General features: G+C 38.6%; 1 protein-coding gene across 2 annotated transcripts in view; it reads left to right on the top strand.

Moving 5' to 3' along the window:
- fstl4 (follistatin-like 4) overlaps nucleotides 1–21,152 on the top strand; it is a 314,099-nt gene that overhangs the window by 268,283 nt on the left and 24,664 nt on the right. For both annotated transcript variants that reach the window (XM_074672211.1, XM_074672212.1), the window contains 4 exons: nucleotides 3,502–3,622; nucleotides 11,152–11,313; nucleotides 18,726–18,860; nucleotides 20,073–20,099. In XM_074672211.1, the coding sequence (XP_074528312.1) occupies nucleotides 3,502–3,622; nucleotides 11,152–11,313; nucleotides 18,726–18,860; nucleotides 20,073–20,099 (445 nt within the window). The remainder of the gene's footprint in view (nucleotides 1–3,501; nucleotides 3,623–11,151; nucleotides 11,314–18,725; nucleotides 18,861–20,072; nucleotides 20,100–21,152) is intronic.

Here is a 21,152-nt window from a genome sequence, read left to right as displayed (position 1 = left end):
CAAGCTGTTCTCATTACCTTAACTCTTCAAAAGTTTGGGCAAGAGAAAAATTTCAAACAGTTCCTGAAAGAAGAGAACTCAAGCTATCCAGGCATGATTTCTGACTTTTTAAGGACAACAACAACAACAGCAAAAATCCAGGTGGTCTGTATGATTAGGTGATAAAGGGTTAACAATCTTAGTGACAGGTACGTACAGTAAGCTCTGATGAAGCTAAAGCAGCAGTAGTGTTTAAATAATTTCAGTTTGAAGAGTGCCCACTTGAGGCTGCCTATGGAAGAAATGAAAATTACAGAAAAGCAGGAAAAATAAACATGTTTACTGTCTGGTACAAAAGACGACCACACAGTCAGAGGCTGATCTGAACACAGGCAAGTCCCTTAACGCTACCAGAGAAGTTGAATCTAAAAACAAATCTTCAAGCAATCCACAAACAAATCCTTCCTAAAAATAAAAAATAAAATAAAAAAAAAAGGAAGTCATGAAATATGGAATCTTGTGCTGACTTAATTTCACAAATGATTCTACTAAAAGGAGACTTTCTAGTAAACTATTTAATAAACAACCAGTCATTCCTCACTCTGACTCACAGGGGTCTGGAGTCTAACCCAGCTGTCTCTGGGTCTTGATTAGGGCAGGGTCCGCCCTAATCAAGACCCCACTGGGCTACTACATAAAGATGGAAAATGATTTATTCTCACACTCACAGGGAATCGAACCAGGAAATTTCTTGCTGTGAGACAACAGAGCTAAGAACAATTTAGAACAAGTACTAAAACTTTAATTAGTTACACCGCTCAGTCTACTTGGTACTCCAAGTTATTTTAGAGTTTAACACAAACTACTGAAAGAACTTAAAGTTAAAAAAGGGATTCTGAAAGTAAAGCCTTTTTATTTCTTTCCTTTTTTTACTGCCTGAATCAATAAACAATTAAGAAATATACTGTTTTTCTGTGTTTTTGCATTCTTACAGATGTTAAATTAAGCAGAGATTGTAAATGAGTGTTAGTACAGTTATATCTAAGTCATATTATAAATATAGACATGAGAAGTTCCTCCCCTGTTTATCCCTATATGGTGAACTAGTGGATCTGATATGATCTTTGTTATTTGTACAGTATGAATCAATAGGTAATAATGAGATACAAAGGTCATTTCAGCTGTATCAAGACAAGACACATTTGCAACAACAGGCCACTTGAATTTTTACGTAGATTAAAAATCAGGTGAACAGTGCAGCTGTTAGCAAAGAGGCTCAAAGCCTCCCTCATTCTCACCTCATTTCCTCACACCACTTTAAACAAAGTCCCTGTTTCCAATACCCCACCTGTTCGGAAACACTGACTTCAGAAACAGATGGGTGACGTTAAGACGTCCAGATTTAATACAGTCTATGGTGGCTCCCTGGCTCGTTTAAAATGTCAAACCAACCTCAACTTAAATTTAAAATGAATGGTTAAAACTTTACTTTTTACGTCATTTCATTCACAGAAAAGCTTCAGTTAAGATTTAGTTTTCTAGTGTCGCATATAACCATCAAATGATTTGACTAGGATAAAAATAAAAGCCTACAATTCTTCACTGACAGTGTTTCCACCTGTCGGTGTGTCTGTGTGTTTCTGTACCATGAGTTCACTTCTTGAACCATGTGTACTTCGACACCAACCAAGTGAACACAATGCAGAGTCACCTCATCGTTTCTTTGAACATAAAGTTTGTGCCACTACATCAGAGGCAAATACTGAAAGCTAAAATATGCTAAAGATGTGAAAGTAACAGCAAACGCTATTCATTTCAATATCAGTAGAAGCATATCTCACATTTTCTAAAAGGTTTGACTGGAGGCTCTTTGTGTTTATCTCATTAATAGACATGAGATATGTTATAACATTCATGTATTCACTGCATATATTCATTCTATATGAAGCCATGCCATCTGCCGTGCTACAGTGAAGCGCTGCGGTGAAGTTTTTGTTTTGTTTTTGTAAGAGAGTTTATTGAACATTTTTAAATCATTACAAACAAATCACAAAGAATGCCATCAAAAAGAGTGAGCCCTGTATGGAAGAAAAAAAAATGATTATAATGATAATGATAGTGACAATGAATAGAGAAAAATAAAAATAATGATAATAATAATAAAAATAAAAATAATAATAATAAAAATAATAATAATATTTAGGTAAATAGAATTAAAAAAAAAAAAAAAAAAAAAACCCTGCCATCAATCTATGCAATTGGCAATATCTCTCAGCAAAGTACAGACTAATACACATGCACCTGCATGTACAAACATATAAACATATTGACTTACATATAAATACATGTATATACGCACATATGGATACTTTTGCCTACATACACACATGTCCATGCATATAAAAGAAGAGTAAAACTATTAAAATTAGCTTTTAAGTTGTCCTCAGAGTGTTTGGCCAATCTATAGTTTTTTGACCCCTCTACACCAACTCTGACAGATCCTTCGGCAAATAATTAAACAGAGGAGACCACAGTTCTGCAAAGCGCCTCTCATTACCTTTCAGTACGGCACTCAATCTTTCGTGGGGGAGAACCCTGAAAATCTCTTTATACCATGCGTTGAAGTTTAATCAGTTACCTGTGATTATCATCTCTGATCAGATTTAGCTCACAGTCGGAGAAATGAAACCCTAACATCTTTCTTTTTTTAGTCAGACTTTGTTTGGAGGAAGATTCATTACAAACCTAAAGAGCTTGATGAACTGATTGACAAAATGATTTGAGAAGTGAATTATCATAAATGTTTTCCCTATAAGCTGTGAGACAAACTGGAAGCTGAGCTATTAGCTGAAGTTTTAAAGTCTGGAGCTTTCTGAATTTGGACGGACTAAACAGAAAGTTAGTCTCACACTCGTGCCTCAAAGACACTCTGTATCAGGTCACAAACATTTCTTAAGCCGTCAGGAAGAAAGCAGCCGTTTGTGGTTTCCATGTCACGACTGAGCCGCATCAGGACATCTGCTCTGCCACTTGGTGGGACAGCAAACTATTTAATGCCTTAATCCGCCCTAAGCTGTGGCTGGAACCCCCTGGTGACTGTGGCATGCTGCACCAACAACAACCCGCTCCATTCATCAACCTAATGGGCTTTATATTTTTAACCCTTGCCATTTATCAGGCTGAGGCAGCGTGATGAGAGGAGAGAGGAGGCTCAAATTCCCCAACGCCTGCTTCAGCTCAACAGGGATACTGTTGATTCATGGTCCCTCTTCCTTTTCACATCACTCCTCTTCTCCCCCTTGTCTTTTCCCATCACTCCCTGCTGTTGTGCGCCTCCTCTCGGAGCATCCTTATGTATTCTATCAAGCTTCCTGCTCCTCTCCCTTGCTCCCTGTGGCTCTTTCCTGCCCTCCATCCTTCACCGCTATTCCCTCTGTTCTTCCCGTCTCCTGCTTTTCACCACCACCTTCACCTCTTCCTTCTTTACTTAATTTTCCTCTTCTATCTCTTCCCGTGTTACAGGACTTTGGGGACGATGGCTCCCTCTACATCACCAAGGTGACGACCATCCACATGGGGAACTACAGTTGCCATGCCTACGGCTATGAAGACCTCTATCAGACACATGTGCTGCAGGTGAATGGTCAGTAGTGGCTCATTTCTTATTTACAGTGGTGGAAAGTGTGAAACATTGGCTGTGTGTAAAGATGGTGGATGCCTCTGCTGTATGTTTACTCCCATTGTCGTAAAGTGAAGCCAAAAATCAACAAAAAAAAATGTATCCATTCATTTAAAAAAAAAACACAAACAAAAATAGTTGTTGAATTGGATCTAAACACGTTTGATCTGTTTTCCACTTTTCTTTGTTGGAGACCTCTGAGGTGACTGAACCAGGATAATGATGGTGTCAGCTGCAGCAGATTAATGCAGAAAACACAGCAGTATGTGCACATAAGTAGTCTAACTCAGTTAAATTAAGTTTCTTAAGTCTTTTTCTGGTGTTGTTGTTGTTGGTTTTTGTCTATCTTTGGACTGGCTTACTGGTGTATTCCCACAGCAGGGGGGGATCTCTAGTGCACATAGCACCACAGGAGACACACTTGTTTACAGAGCCATCGATAAGACGCAAGTAACCAACTTTTTAAACCATCAAAAAACTGAAAACTACTAAAGTTCTCAGTAAAATCAGATCAAATCAGCAAAAGAGCATAATTTACTGAAACAGTATTTGAAAAGTTGACTTGTCTCATGTTTAAGCTGTAAAAAATGGGACAAAAAAAAAACAACCCTTGCCAAAAACCAAAGCAAACCAAAGCTATGATATTTACAGTTTAAACATGAGACAAGTTAAAATAAATAAATAAATTATATGGTAAACCAGTGGTTTATTAAAGTAACTGTAAAAAAAAATGTGGAAAAAAGTGTTATCAAATAAACACCTAAGCATACAGTTAATCAAGGACGTTTCGTTACGTTGCATTGTTAATATACTTGTTCCTGCATGTAAGCAGCAAACCCTGCCTTCAAAATAAAAGCCCAGTTTTTTAACAGTTAACGCTATTAAAGTGCCATGTGCAAAAGAGCTGGTGCTTTGAAGTGAATCAGAAGAGCTGGCTCCTGACTTTTTTCCTTTCTTTCCTTTCTTTGCTCAGCTCTCACACAGGCCATGTCCACCCATAGCCGGGAATCTGGGAAACCACATATTTTTTTATATGTTAATGCCTGTCATCCACACAAAACCACACTTTTAGGATGTTAAAAACAATATTTTCGGAAAACTCCGGCCAAAGCGAAGAGTTTAGAAAACTCCGGTTTCATGGTTTCCTGTGGATACGGCTAAACAGAGATTTCGGTTCTAAAGTGTCACAGCTGAATGACGGGGGGTCATTTTGATTGGATGGCACAGGTTTTACGTTTGGAAAACACTGCCAACTACAAAGGCACTCAGAGAGCACAGACCTCCACCAAACATACTGTGATTGTCATGCAACACTTTCGTCCTACTTTGTTATACTCCCTTTCATCAGACTGTCTGATACAATTTGGTGTTAGTTGCAGGTTTGTATGATAATTTGTGTTTAACATTATGATGACCCAGCACATACTTGATATTCTGGATCTTAGTATCCAGATTATTGCCAGGATCTGGATCGTACTTTTGCATCTGTCAAAAATTATGGTGACCTTGTCTTGTGTTATTTTGTAAAGCAATCTGACCATTTATGGTGGAGTTATAGACACATATGCTGAAAACGGCCCTATCTCACAATGATAAAGAATACTTTAAAAGAATCCTGGTTCCAGACGCTGATCCAGATCACCTCCTAAATTTAATCACTTCTTCCTTATCCCATTTTGAAGATTTCCTGAAAATTTCATTAAGAACTGTTAGTTACTTTTTGAGTTATGTTGTTCACAGACAAACAAACAAACAAACTCTCCCAGAAACACAACCTCCTTGGTGGTAAATGTAAATATGGGTTTGGCATGCCTTGGGACGCACTTATCGACAGATTTGCCTGTTAGGTGTGGGCGAAATTATTTTAAAAAACAAATGAGGGGGGGATCTTTGTCTAAAATATAAGGGCTACAAGTAAACCTGAATTAGGAGCCATTCGAGAGCCAAAAGAACCAGCTCTCTTGGAAGAGCTGAACTTCCCATCACTAGTTACTTGTAAAGAAGTAGAAAAATCAAACATTTATTTATGTCCACAGTGTGCATAAAAAAATAATTGGTTTTGACATTAAATAACAAACAAAACATATCATAGATATTCCCCAAAGGAAACATTGGGAATAGAAATGGGGAAGATGTTCGGCAAAGGATCAAAGCTAGAAGTCAAACCAGCAATCTCTGCCATTGGACTATAAACTCATGGGGCCCACAACTTAACCATTTAACCATAAAACTAGCACCTTAGATGTATAAAGTGTTCAAAAGTTGAAAATAAAATTGTGCAAAGTCTACAAACAACTTTGTATAAAGCAAACTGTTGCACAGACTTCAGTGTTTGGGTCAGACTTTCTTAAACTTTCTACATTTCATGGTACAAATGGCCTGCACTGCTCAGGAACACCTCATACGACCTTAAAACATTATTATGGTAATTATTCCTCTGAGTGAAGAAGTTCTCGTGTCAAAACATCTTCAGAGTAAAAGTTTCCCTAAAAATGTTTTGTTCATATAGGCAGCTGTGAGGATAACACCAGTCTGAGCACTGCCTCAAAGTGAATTTCTTTCCATTAAGAATGACATCACATAGAGGTTGGAAAACTAATGGGTTCTTGCAGCTTATTCACTTGATTCAATGCAGTGGATAAAAGCTACTTAAGCTATCTGAAAACCCGCAGACAGTCTCCACTCATGCTGATTTTGGCAGGCTGAACTTATCAAAGCGCTGTCTTGCTCATATTAATCATCTGCATAACAGTCTTCTCTCTCCCCAGCCTTTAGACTCCAGAGTTATTACTTGGCGTCTCTCCAAAGAAATCCAGGGTGGAAAACTTTAAAAGCTCCTCTACCTGTAACATAACAAATCAAAGATACAGCCCTAATTCCTCTGCGTCTTTCACAGCGTGACACAGGGAGGGGGGATGTATTCTAATCTGGAGTTTCTCCTCTGAAATGCAAATTTAACAAAGGCACCTGCATCCGAAACCTTGACCCAAAGCGGGGATAGGAGCGATGTCATGGAGACCGACTACCTCCCTGAGGGATGAGCTCACAGCGGAGAACAATTATCAAATGTTTGTGCCGGAGATTCAAGGTATTTCAAGAGACGAGGTGAAATGAGGTGGTGTGGAAAAAAGCCAAGTGCCACATTACTCTAAGTGGAAAGACTGGATGGTGTTGTGTTAATGCAATATCACACACACTGCCTTTTCTTAGTGTGATGAAAGAAAAAACAGCAGTGTCAAAGCAGTCACACTACTGAGCTTTTACTCTTTTTATTAGTATTCTGTTGTCAAAAACGCTGGCAAAGTCAGGTTTGTGTGTGATAACCTAAAACAGGAAGAAAAGAGGGGGCGTTTTTTCAAAGTCTGCAAAAGAGAAAAACAAGAACTTAGAGTACATCATGAGGACTTTAGAAAGGCAAAGGTGGAAACAAAACTTTTTAGGAGAAGTTTGTTTTTGAGGATTTTTAATCATTTGTACTAAAAACCACACGTGAAGTTCCTGCACCAACACTAAAAACCTCAGCATCACTGCTTCATTAAAATGAGCTTTCAAGGCTACAAACATAACAAAGTTAGATATTAGAGGGACCAAAAGTGAAGTTAGGGGGCAGTAAATTACTATGAGAACATGCAACAATGTCATCTTGTTAATTCAGATTAATTGATGTGGTTGTAGCATTTTCCCAGCTGGAGGCTGATTGATTGAATTAGCAGAGCTAATCTTAACAAGTTGACATTGTGTGAGTGTGTGTGTAAGAGTGTGTGGATGTGTGTCTAAACCAGGGGTCATGATACATGTTTGCAATTAACTTTCTATTTCATTTCACTTGTGAAATGTATTTTTTTTCCTGTCACTTTCGTATTTAAACTAATTACGCCCTTGGCAGCTGTGTACTGTGTAGAGGTCTTGAGAAACAATTATAAAATAAACATGTATTACACTTTTTTTTTATGACATGCTGAAATTCCTTCAACTCTTGTTTCTGTAAAAACCATAGGAATAAAAAGTATAAAACACATCATGAATCAACTGATGCTCAAGTTTTGTAACTTAGTATACTTTAATTTATAGACTTTGTTGAACGAACAGTGTATAAAGCTAGAAATGGACAATTACCTCAAAGTATCCAGAAGTTGTTAATAATGAGAGTCAACACCATCTAAGCAGAACATTCATTTTACAAAAACCAAACAAATGTAGAATCTTATTGTCTGTCACATTGCGGGGTAAATTTGTTTAATTCTTCTCTTGAAGAAATGAAAACATGCAGTAAATTGATCAGGCTCAGAAGACTGTATAAGAATCAAGTGGTTTTGAAATGCACCATGGAAACTGTAAGTTAATATGACTTCTTTATTATGCACTTATTGCAAATGAGTGTTAACAACATCAATGCATCAGAGTTGTTCTTGCTGTGCACCTATTTCTGTGCTGTAATTTTTTTTTTAGGTTTTGAATAAGTTACAGTCACAATTAACAGATTAGTTACCCTGTTAATTCAGAAGTTGTACTTTGAGCTTGTAGAATTGTTTCAATTGTTGCAAGTGAATCAAAAAATATAATCTTTTATCCATTCAGCTCTGAAAAAACCTGCTAAAGATATTATTAATAACTCAATTGCTTTTGTAGTTATCTACACAGGTAACAATGTGCTCCACAAAACAATCTAAACAAGATTATAACAGCAGAAAGGCACTAAAAGCAAAAACTTAAAAAATACAGAGAACTGAACATTGGTATAAATTTGTGACTTGAGTTGAAAGTTTTAATAAAGAGCTGACTTTGGAAGTCAGATTTCCTGAAAAGCACTTTGTCTCAGACTGTGTCCTGGATCACTGGAAGATAAAAGCTTGAAAACAGAGACAGAGGCAAGTCCATGTGATACCTATAACGTGGTTAAAAAAAAAAAAAAAAATATATATATATATATATATATATATATATATATATATATATATATATATATATATATATATATATATATATATATATATATATATATATATATAAATATATATATATATATATCTTAAAATCAACTCTAAAAAACAAAACAGGTAACAAACGTAAGAATTCTGAAATAAGGGTGAAGGAACATGTTCTTGTACCAGTTAAAGTCAAACTGCTTCATAGGTCAGTGGATTTGATTAAGTCAGATGTAAAGAGAATTACATTAGTCAAGGCAAGAGAACAAAAAAATTAAAGAGTTTTTCCCAAATCTTTTCTTAAATGATGGACCTGACCTTTGAAATACTTCTGAGCTGATAAAACAAGACTGGACAAACTTCTTCAGTTGCAGCTCAAAGCAAAAGTCCAGATCCAAAACAACTCCAAGGTTTTCTGACAGTTTTAACATGAAACTATCTTTGTTATTTTTTTACACAAGTTGTAAACAAGTCATGGAGGTTTGAAACTAAATTCTGCAGTGACTGTTTGAGACCTTCCTGTCAGCATACACTTTCACTTTTTACTGTGCTTATGTTGTTGCTTTAACTTTGTGTTTTTATTTTTTTTAACATATATTTACTTTTATTGTTGTTGAAGTTTCAACTTACATACATAGATATAAAGCATCAGGTGTTTTGATTTGATATGATCTGATTTATTTTTGTTCTGACAAAAAAAAAAAAATAGTGCAACAAAATAGCACTTATATAAAGTCACAAAATATTATTTACAAATCAACAAGTAAAGAAATTAAAAAGAGCTGCAGGCCAACATGCCATATTACACTTTATTTGTACTTTCCCATTGAAAAAAAAATGTTTTAATGTATAAAAAAGATATTATAATTAGATAGATAGATAGATAGATAGATAGATAGATAGATAGATAGATAGATAGATAGATAGATAGATAGATAGATAGATAGATAGATAGATAGATAGATAGATAGATAGATAAAATACTCTATTAATCCCCGAAGGGAAATTCATGAATAATTTAAATAAATTATTACTTAAAATTAATATTGCCATTCTTTAAATGGTAAATGGTCATGTCTGATGGTAAATAGTTCAGGTGTTTCTTGGAGTAGTCCTTTCATTAGCAGGTGTGAATCCCCCAACATTCACCGTGTGCAGGACGTGCGGTCGATACCATTTAGCTTTAGCTGATTTAAATGAGTGAACAGGAAATTTGGAGAAAAACATAATTGCTTTTCAGTGGATTATTTTCAAATACACCTTTCTAAAACACTTTACTTTAGAGATCTGCAAATTTCATCACACTTAGGTAATAATTTGACAAAGTTTTTTCTTATTTCTATGAAATTAGCACATGACTTCATTAAAGTAATGTCCAAATTTATTGTCGCAAGTCACAATTGGTAGGTTACTGTTTTTTACCGGTTTCTTTGAACTTTACTCCAAATTGCAAGGTAAGAAGGTGACGATTAGCAAATAATTTATTTGAAATTAAATCACCCTAAAATGTTTTTAGGAGTATTTCAACGTTTCTGCTATTTCCAGAGAAGCAGGTGATAAATAGCTGCTTAGTTCTTGAAAACAGAAGTTAGGTACATTCTTTCCTCTAATTACCTTTGAAATGTTAAGTAAATAATTCAATTTCCCAACAAGCAGTTGATAGTTAGCTATTTTTTATCTAATTTCACCAAGTTCTTTAGTGCCGAGTTTGTTGATTAGCAAAACTGAGATCACATGCAAAATGATTTACCTTTAAGATAAGGCCTATGATGTTTTACATGATACAACTAAAGGCTTCAGATGTGATTTTCACCAAGAGTGGGGTTGTTAATTGGCCTTACCTCCATGTTTGTATCCTATCACGTCTGTATGTATGGATTTACTCATGCTGGGGGATTTGTGATGCACTCCCTGGAAAGCTTTAGCAGGCTGCATAAATGGTTCAAATGTATAACAAGAGTTCCTGACTGAATGTTAATTAAAATACCACTTTGAATAAACTAAAACTTAAACTGACGTGAATATTTTAAAGGTAAATCCTGTAAGAGGTAGAACACAACATAAATAAGGAAGTAGCTAGCTGCAGCATGAATATTGCATAAAGGTTAAAGGGAAAGGTTGCAGGTTGAACGGTAGCGAGTGAGGATCAGCGGCAGCCTCAAGGTTGAGCGAGTGCCCAGAATCATAAGCAGAACAGGACATCTTACCTGTTCATGTAAACTATTACCTCATGTTTCACTTTCCCTCTTGATTCCTCCACATTCATTTGCTGTCTTCTCCCCAGAGGTGGTGGTAAGTGGTAGATACATCCCTACATCTATTTCATGCAGGACTCGAGCTGTAATAAAGCAGCCCCAGAGCTCTTGGATTCTTGTTATGTGTGAATATATTCCATGCTGGGGTGAGACAAATTCCTCTCTGCCCACTGCGTGTGTGGGTGTTTGTGCTATATTCCCCCAGGAGATACTGTCTACCATGAAACACTGTGTAATTATGTATTTTTTTTTTTTCTTAACTCGCCTCTCTTCTCTCTCTGCTTGTGTCTTTTGTTTGTGTTTGTGCGTCCAGTCCCTCCGGTGATCCTGGTCTATCCAGAGACGCAGGCCCAGGAGCCCGGCGTTTCTGCCAGCCTGCACTGCCACGCCGACGGCATCCCAAACCCCAAACTGCTCTGGCTGAAGAACGGCATGGACCTGCAGCCCCGCTCCTCCAAACAGCTGTCTCTGATAGGTGAGGGCTCTGACAGAGCAGTCTGTGTCACATCTAGTTGGTGCACAAACAAACAGCGCTGCGGTATGCTAACACTGTACAAACCTTAATAAGTGATGAGAATGCTCACTGACACTGAAAAACAGTGATACTCTCCGGCTACACTCTGTCAAACTAACTCTTTATCCAAAAACTCTGCTCCTCTGTCACTTGTCAGCAGTCATATTTTTGTTGTGCGTATCATTATTTTCACTCCAAACCAAGGTGATGAAACCAAGCCTGTGCTGAACCTCTTCAACTGTCTCCCAAATATACATCCTTATTCCTCAGCAGAGCATAAAACGGTAGATTAAGGAAGAGAAAATAAAGTGTGTGTCAAGAGTTGGCAGCTACTTATCCAGCCAGGAAGGCTGCTTTTAAAGACACACTCTCAATATCTGAGAGACGGAGCAGGATGGAGCACTACTTTCCTTTTTATGGCCCAGTTCTCATTAAGGGAGAGTTTATTGGCTGTGTGTGGGTCATTACCTGTGGTAATAGCCTGTTATCAACCCTCAGACACTCAAACATGGGAGGTTCTGCAAGGTTCACCAGCACATAAACACTGCAGTGGCGTCAGTTACAGATTCGGCAGCAAATGCGAGTGATAGCAAGGAGCAGGAGAGACACAGTGCATCCAGAAAGTCTTCACTTTTTCCACATTCTGTTACAGCCTCATTCTGAAATACGATAGATAGATTTTTCCTCAAAATTTTACTCACAACACCCATAATGACCTTTTAAGGTTATTTATTATTATTTTGCTGAATACTTAAAAGGAAAATAACTAAAACATCACATGTATATGAGTTTCCACAGCCTTTGCATGGTACTTTTTGTGATAGCACACCTGTTTTTGGGCAGTTTCATCTACTCCTCTTTGCAGCATCTCTCAAGCTTCATCAGGTTGGATCAGGATGGGGATAGGCTACTTTTAGATCTCTCCAGAGATGTTTGATCAGATTCTGGTCTGGGCTCTGGCTGGGCCACTCGAGGACATTCATGGAGTCGTCCTGAAGCCACTTCCTGGATATCTTGGCTGTCGTCTTCAGCCTAGTTTATGCTTGACGCAGTTGCGTGGTCGCATGGTTCGCGCACCACGAATGACGTCAAGGCACATCTCGGGACAGTCGGGCGCGCTGGCGCTTTGCGTGGTCGTGTACTTCCAAAATTTTCAAACGTGTTGCAAGAGCCTTGAGTGGTGCTTCTAGATTTTCAAAATGGACGAAATAGAGGGTTGACTTGCTGAGCTGGTACGCTCATATGAGCATTTATATAATCCATCATTAAGCCGTCATAAAGACCATCAAATGGTACTGAACTCCTCATCTACAGCCTGCATGGGTTTTACGAGCTGGGTGTGTTCCCCATTCAGATGCCTCGCTGCATGCAAGGAGGCGGACAGACCACCTTTGGTGCTGCTTTTGTCTGCTCAACAACAGTAAACACAATAACTCCTCCTCCTCCATTCATAACTTTCGTGCCGCCATTGTTTTGGTCCCTATGTTTGGTCCACGTGACTTCACTTCTTCGTCTTTTGGTTGCTTTTACTGCTTTCCGGAAAAAAAATTCTCTCTACTGCTCTCTGTCTTTGGGGTGAATATTACAACGGAGAATGCGGCAAGCATAAATGCCACTGCGCTCTATTGAGGTGCGCACGCCACCCGCGAACGGAGCCAGGCGAAAGTATAACTAGCCCTTTAGGGTCGTTGTCCTGCTGAAAGATGAACCGTCGCCCCAGTCTGAGGGGCAGTTTACCTAACAGTGGCTTTGGGGTGCAATGCAAAAGTTTTGTTGCGTTTCAGCCTTGCATTTACATGAAAACAGCGTTTCAGTCGAACTAAAACGCTAACTTTTGAAAACAGCGTCCAGAGTGGATTTTTTCAGAAACGTTGCTGACACTGTTGCCGTGTAAACAGCAAAACTGGCATTTTCAGTGGAAACGCTGATGCCATGCTCTGCTTCATGCAAGCGCATACAACAGTACAACAGGAATGTTGTTAAAATTGTCGCGGACTACCATGTTGTGTCTGCAGACTGTCTTTCAACAAAATAAGCATGTATTGCTCCACTTCTGCTCTTAGTATTCACCAATGCACCAGATGATCGGCCCAACTCTACTTTGGTGGAGAGCTACTAAAAGCCACTTCTGGACAAGACAGTTAAAGCACCATCTACAGGCCTGGCATGCTTCGTACAGTGTTTTCAGTACCTTGTATAGATTTTTTTTCGCTGCGTTTTGGCAGTTTTGAATGAAACATGATGTAAACGGGGCCTGAGGTTAAAGTCCTGTGGAGCAGGTTTTCATCCAGGATGTCTCTGTACATTGTTAAATTCATCTTTCCCTCGATTCTGACTGGTCTCCCAGTTCCTGCTGCTGAGAGTCATCCCCACAGCATGATGCTGCGTCTGCCATGCTTCACTGTAAGGATGGTGTTTTCCAGGGGATGAGCAGTGCCTGGTTTTCCTCCAAACATGACGCCTGGCATTCACACCAAAGAGTTCAATCTCTGTCTCATCAGAGCAGAAGATTTTATTTCTCATGGTCTGAGAGTCCTTCAGGTGACTTTTGGTAAACTCCAGGCGGACTGCCATGAGCCTTTTACTAAGGAGTGGCTTCCGTCTTCCAACTCTACCATACAGGACCGCTCTGACATAGTGACCAAAGGCTTCTTGGTCACCTCCCTGACTGAGGCCCTTCTCCCACGGTCATTCAGTTTAGATGGGCGTCCAGCTCTAGAAGGTTCTGAACTTCTTTAATCTACAGATGATGGAGGCCTCTGGGCTCATTGGGACCTTCAAAGCAGCAGAAACTTTTCTGGACCCTTCCTCAGATTTGTGCCCAGAGACAAACCTGTCTCAGAGGTCTACAGACAGTTCCTGTCCTACCTTTCCTTCATTATTGCTTTGTGCTCTGAGATGCACTGTCACCTGTGGGACCTTATATAGTCAAATCATGTCCAATCAGATGAATTTACCACAGGTGGACTCCTGAAAAGCTGTAGGAACGTCTCAAAGATAATCAGTGGAAACAGGATGAACCTGAGATCAATGTTGAGCTTCATGGCAAAGGTTGTGAATACTTATGTACATGGGATGTCTTAATTTTTTTATTTATAATACATTGGCAAAAATTATAAATAAATAACAGGCCTTTTTCCAAATTGTCATTATGGGGTGTTTTGTGTAGAATTTTGAGGAAAAAATGAATTTATCTCATTTTGGAATAAAAAAATAAGGAAAAAGTAAAGCGCTGTGGAGACAGGATGCACTGTACTGACGTAGCTTTTTATTTCTGCTCCAAAGCAGAGAGGAGGTCTATTTGACTTTTTCCCATCCACATCCCATTAATGTCAGCCGCGTAGTAAAGAGTGAAAGTGTAGCTTCTGTATTCTCATATTTGGCTTTTGTAAAACTTGAACCACACGCTGACAGTTTGTGGTGAGGAGTATTGATCGTGAGCCGCAGCCGGACGGTAAGGAGGGAAACTGCTTTGAGTTGCTGACTGGATGAAAACTTTTCTTCTCAATCCAACTCTGTTTTTTATTATCTATTTTTTGACAGCTTCTGGTTCGCCTCATCATGCGTGTTATTGTGACTCAGATGTTTGGCACTTTTCAGTTCAGTCCCATTCAGATCCAACCCATAGAGATGGATGACTGCCAGCTATGTTTGTGTCTGATAAATTAAAACAGTGTGCTAAATGCCGTTGACTTGTTAAGCAGAAATTATGAGACAGCAGAGAAAATCATCTGGAGGCTGCTGACAGTGTTTTAGTTCGAGCTCAGACAGATTATTATGACTATGAGCGCAGTGGGAGTGAGGCAGTCAAAACTAGGTGTTCAGCAGCAGTCGTCACACACGGTATTAGAAAATCATGGAGGTGGGTCACACACTCCCTAGTAGTAAGAGGAAGCCAAAGAGTCACAACAATATCAAAACTGGTCTCTAGGTTATAAATTTGGCTGCTTTTACTTTCACCACTCAGCCAACTTACGAGGACTTTACAAATTCAGGAGACACAGAGGACAAAAATTACGACAACACAACACACTCACTGTTTTTGTTTTGTTTTGTGGTATAGACTAGTGGTCAAGAAATGTTGACAGGATAAAAGCTTATCAAAGTAGTTTAAAGCTTGCATTAGCAATTTGTTAAATACTTTTCAAAGCGGAATACATCACAGTGTGTCATTTGACTTCTTATTTGTAATTTATTTTCTTGAGGAGGTGGTGGAGACCAAAACATGGCTTCAAGGAGAGTTGAGGTCTTTGCACTATGAGTCTGTTTTTTTTCGTTCCAAGATTGACCCATGATGAATTAGAAATGTGATTTCATCTTATGTCCATCATGTTTGCACACTCGTGCCAAAACTTTTGTCTTTCATAATTTTTTTTTTAGAACAGGTTAGGGGTTTTTTTTGTTTGTTTTTTTTGCATTTTTTGCATCCTAGCATTTTCTGGGTAGTTTGACTATTCAATCATTAATCAAACAATCAATCCGTCTTTGTTTATATAGTGCCAAATCATAACAAACATCACCTCAAGACACTTTCCAAAAACATAAACAGGTCTAGACCCATTTATGTTAATAACATTTTATTAGCAGAAACCCAACATCAAGAGACATGCTACTTTCAACATTTTTGGAAACATTTTTTGTTATTTCAATCAATTTTTGCAATTAAAAGAAAAATAAAAGCATCAAATTCAGTGTGCAAGGTGTCTTTCCTTGACTTTTTTTTATTTTTGATTGCAGATCAAAAAAACAGACTGTGTATGCAAAGACCTTTAATATTGGACTAAGGTGCAAGATTTTTAAGATTTCCAAGGCTGTAAAATGATCTATCCTGTAATTGGATTTGTGTTTTACCCACCTGATGAATGTTCTATGTTTACTCTCCTTATAGCTTGATATATCTATCCACTGAGTCATTTAGAGAATATTCTCTCCTCTACTTTCACGACAAAATCCTCTACAGAAGTCACCAGCTAATGTTTAAGTTTTTTAACACTAGTTTGGATCTCAAGCAGGTAGTTTACGGTGTGTTTTTAGGGCTGTTTTGTTGCTGACAGCAGGCTGTTACAGCAGCTAGACTGAATCATTTCATTAGAAAGCTGGTTAGAAAATTAGGCCATTAATTTGAGAGACGCTTCAGGAGAACTGAAGACTCGGGGAACAATTAAACCTAGGTCATAATCAAAAAAGTGATATATTGCTGTGTCATATGAGTGTGTAGATCCTCTACCTACACAGAGGCCTACCCAAAAGCCCTCTGTTATATTTTTTTTAATTTCTTGTGCATACTGCTGTGGCACTGGCAGGTGAATGTGAATGTGATCATGGACATTTATACGCGGCCATGTTTGCTTTGCATTTGTTTGCAACAATTTGACATACACTCAAAATCAAAATGTAGGGGAACCAGAAACAGGGGGTCTGACACCCGTACTGAACACAGCGCCCTCATGCATTTTGCTGAAGTATTGCGGATCTACAGTGGCTGACAGGTGTCAGATGATTTGCAATTTAAAAATAGATAATAATAGATAATAAAATAGAAAATAATGTTTTACTTACTTTCACATCTTTTTTCGTCTGTTGGAATAACTGTCCATGAAAAAAGTGCTAAAGTTGACCTCTTTTAACTTCCACTGTGACTGTACTTCCATTGTGTTGTGTTGTGGCGTTGACATTTGTGTTTTTGTTGGTTAATTACAGAGTCCCGACAGATCCTTTAAAAGTCTTAAAAGGCATTGAATTCATGACACTGAAAACAAGGCCTCGGATTGCCTTAAAATGTCGTAAATTAATCTTTAAAAATATATATATATATATTTTTACACATGTTTGCATGATTGTAAATAGTCTCAAATCTAAAAATAAAGGATAACATTAATTTATTTTTATTTTTGATGTAATTTACTGAGTGACTCTCGTAGTAACATCGCGCAATCCTGATAGTGAAACCAACAAACATTGATGTGGTCGCAGCTGGAACTCTTTTAATTGACCCTAATCCTATGAAATCTATGTGATGTTTTTCCATTTGTGTTTATTGTGAGGTTGGTCTTAAATCTAATTTTAAAAGGCCTTAAAAAGCCTTGATTTAACTTGCCTTAAGCTTTAGGATCCTTGAATTAGCAAATCGTCTGACTCCTATTGGCCACAGATTAATGCAGACACCTCAATGCAATAGTATACAGTGCTTTAAATGTTATGACATAACTTTATACTTGGGCTATTTGATGTAGCCCTTATTAGCATAAAATACTGGTGGTAGCTCCTTGACAAAAAGGGTTTCTCTGACCTCTGAGCCTCCTTAGATACAGTATTTAACCTCGCAGTTCGCCCAAAAGTTATTGCAAAGACTGAAAGTCATAATTTAAAACAAAACCACTCCTACAGAAAACCTCCTCCATTCAAAGCCGCTACAAGGCTGAAAAATACAGATATAAAGCTAATTTAATGAGTGGTTGATTCAGTGGTTTTCAATAAGAATTGATCAGAACATAATTATGAATTAGACGTAATTAAAGTGGTGTATTATTCTATGAAGGCCTGCTTCAAGGCAGATTTCACTTCAAAGCATTACACACTTCTCCCTGATAAAAGGGAATTATTATCAGAACCCAAGAAGACATTTCACTAATGTGAAAAGCTTTGCATCAACTTCTGTAATGTCGTGTTATTTCACAACCCAGTGGGCGTGAATCAGACAGTGGGGGTAATTTCCAGAGGAGAAAATGAGAAGGGCTTTCTGCAGTTTAGTGATTTATTACTATTTGGTAAACATTTGAATCAGCTGGAAGAAAATCTGGAAAGAAGTGTGAAGACGTGGCTCGAGAGGGAGGATGTAGATGTTAAGTGAAGTTCAAAGAGGACAGGGATACTTTCATGTTCCTATAGACCACGCTCTGTAAGTGCACTACACGTCACTGCGCTCCTCACATGCTGCTAAGTGTGTGGCGTGTTCAAAGTCATGCTACATACAGTACATGAAGGATCAGAGAGCAGCTGTACATCACAGAGCTCCCTGCTACAGCAAACATCAGAGAGTCTGCTTCTGAAGATGACTCCCGTGTCTAAACGTCACCTGTCACCTGCCGCTAACATCAACACTGACACCTGAGGGGAACAACACAGCTTCACAGAGCATGTGAGGAAGACGAGAGTGAGGAAGACGATTCTCTGTCAGACAATGCGCTTACTAAAAGACAGTTTTATGTTGAAGGAAGCAGAAATATTTCGCTATTTTGCCAAACAACAAAGTTTTCAGGCATTGTGTGAAGTTAGAGAAAGTTGGAAAGTGTCAAGGTTGCTTTAAGCTTTACACCATAAAATTCAATTAAATTGTTGGTGGTGAAACACTGGTTTGTCCTTTCTTCTTGTAGCAAACGGCAGTGAGCTGTTTATCGGCAGCGTGCGGTACGAGGACACCGGAGCTTACACCTGCATCGCCAAGAACGAGGTGGGAGTGGACGAGGATATCTCTTCTTTGTTCGTCGAAGATTCAGCCAAGAAGACACGTAAGTCACACAGCGTCACTTTTCAAAGTTCTGACTTCATGTCTGCAGTGATAATACTCAAAAACACTGGCCTCTCTTCTTTGGTAAGGTAAAAACTTTGACTGTAAGGTAACTCAAGTTAGGAGCAGAAAGACTAAAACAAAACAAATGAAAGAAAATGAACATCTCAGGAACTTTGGGGTTAGAGCAACAGTGGAGCAGATGTTTGGAGCTATTTGGAGCTGGACTTTCACCATCAGCCTTGCATCTGTTGTACTTTTACTGGACTACTTTTAAAAGTGGACTACTGTTTCTGTGAAAACTTGATTTGGTATGGGAGGGGAATGCTACAACACTTTCTAGCTGAGCTGAACAAACAGGTTAACACCGGCCAATACAAACAGCTTTGTTTTCAAGTTTTTACAAGTTGAAGTAATTCTGCAATTTCTGTGATTTTAGCCCCTTTTCAACCAAGCGGTTCATTTCAGATCATCTTGGTTCGACTCACATTTTGTTGCGTTTTCACCGACTAATCCCAGGACAGATTCCCAAAACACCAAGATGAGTTGTCCCACTTTTTGGCGCCCTTCCATTTGGGTATCAGACAAACTGATCCCAGAAGCACAAGCCTTAACTCATCAGTGAAGATTGTTTCACTTACAAATCAAGCCAGGACTTAGATCAAACTGTTACTGATGCACACTAATGGGAGAATAACAATGTTAAATAAATAAAAACACATTATTTAACTCAGAGAGGGCTGAGGAGGGATCCATTTCTAAACCTTAATACTGTAAAAGATCAGTGAATGAGTCCTTTAATTCTCCCGCTTTGAAAAAAGACCCCACTCAACTTTCCTCAGTAATCTCATTAAACTTCAAAGTTTGAACAATCTGATCACATATTTAGTCTCTCTTTGATATTCGCTCTTTCCCCAAATTGCGTCATTTTGATGAGTTAACCATCTGTACCTAGAAAGAGAATATGAGGCCAGCGGATATGAAAAAGAATAATCGATGACTTGTCCTCCCTCTCAGGACCGGGGTGATCTCTTGATTTTAGAGGAAATATGATCCTGTCAGAGACAGTGGGGAGCATTTTGTAGCTGTCAGACGTGTTTTGTTTTGTTACGGCATGTGAGAAATCACCTGATCTGTCTTTCTTTTTCTTTTTTTTTATATTTGAAGGGGATTTAATCCTTTCTCTCTTTTTTTCCTCCCTCTCTGGCTGCAGTTGCAAATATTCTGTGGAGAGAAGAAGGTAATGTATTTCTCTTCTTTGAAACGCTTTTGTAAATATATGTGGAGCATGTTTTACAGCTCTTCAGATCCCACAGCAGGATATTCTCATTCTCATTCTCAAAGACTTTTCCTGCGCTGCCCAGAAGAATGAGAGTTTTTCTTCTCTCACAGAAAAAAAAAAGTTGACTTCAAAACCTACTTTCTCCTGCAGGCCTCGGGTGTTTCAGCTGGTAGCTGGTGTGGGTTTTATCTGTTTTTTTTCTGATCACCTGGGGAGGAAACATTTACACACAAGCAGGGATTGTTTGGATGTTGTAAATAAGAGGACATCCGCTGTGGTGGTGAGAGGAAACAGCTCTGTGGTTTCCAGCAGGAGACGATCAATCCTGTATTCACACTGACATACGATGCTGGTATAAATGTAGTCAGATTTATCTGCATCGTACTGTCGAGTGAAACCACAGAGACACGAGAGCAGCGTAAGGAATAGACATTTTTCAAGTTCATCACCACTGAAGAGCTGATTCGCTCGTTAACACATTGTGCTGTTACGTGTGTAAGCAACTGCTCGTCTGTATTTAAACATCTGTCAACTCGCTGGTTTGCATGCAGCATGTCTCATCTAACCATGTTTAAGTGTAAACTAATGTCTTGTCAGCCTGACAGTTCAATCATCATCAGAGTTTTTTGCCTATGGATGCATCTTTCGATGTGTTTTCATGCTTTGAGCATCTACACGAGCTGATGGCTCTCACCTCTGCTCATGGGATGTGTTTCCAACAGCAGTTGCAGCTCGTTGCTCATGTTTAAAACTCAGCCTGTGATCGGTGCTAACTCATCAGCAGCTGTTTACACCGAGCAGACAGGATGTGAAATGTTTCCTCGCGGAGACAAAGCCTTAATTTGACGTCTCTTCCTACAGTACGCTGAGAACATGTTGCTGACAGAGCCCCTTTGTACGCATTGTCAGAAACGCCTGGCAGTTACATGCTGTCCATTCCTGCTAACAGGATAGCATGCTAACAGCTGCCCTGTCTCCTCCGGCGGGGGAAATTGAAATGCCAATCACAGG

The sequence above is a fragment of the Halichoeres trimaculatus genome, unplaced genomic scaffold, assembly GCF_033239565.1.
Source record: "Halichoeres trimaculatus isolate MK-OKI-2021-1 unplaced genomic scaffold, fHalTri1.1 fHalTri1_scaffold_6, whole genome shotgun sequence".
Lineage (NCBI taxonomy): Eukaryota > Metazoa > Chordata > Actinopteri > Labriformes > Labridae > Halichoeres > Halichoeres trimaculatus.
This window is presented reverse-complemented; position numbering and strand designations above follow the sequence as displayed.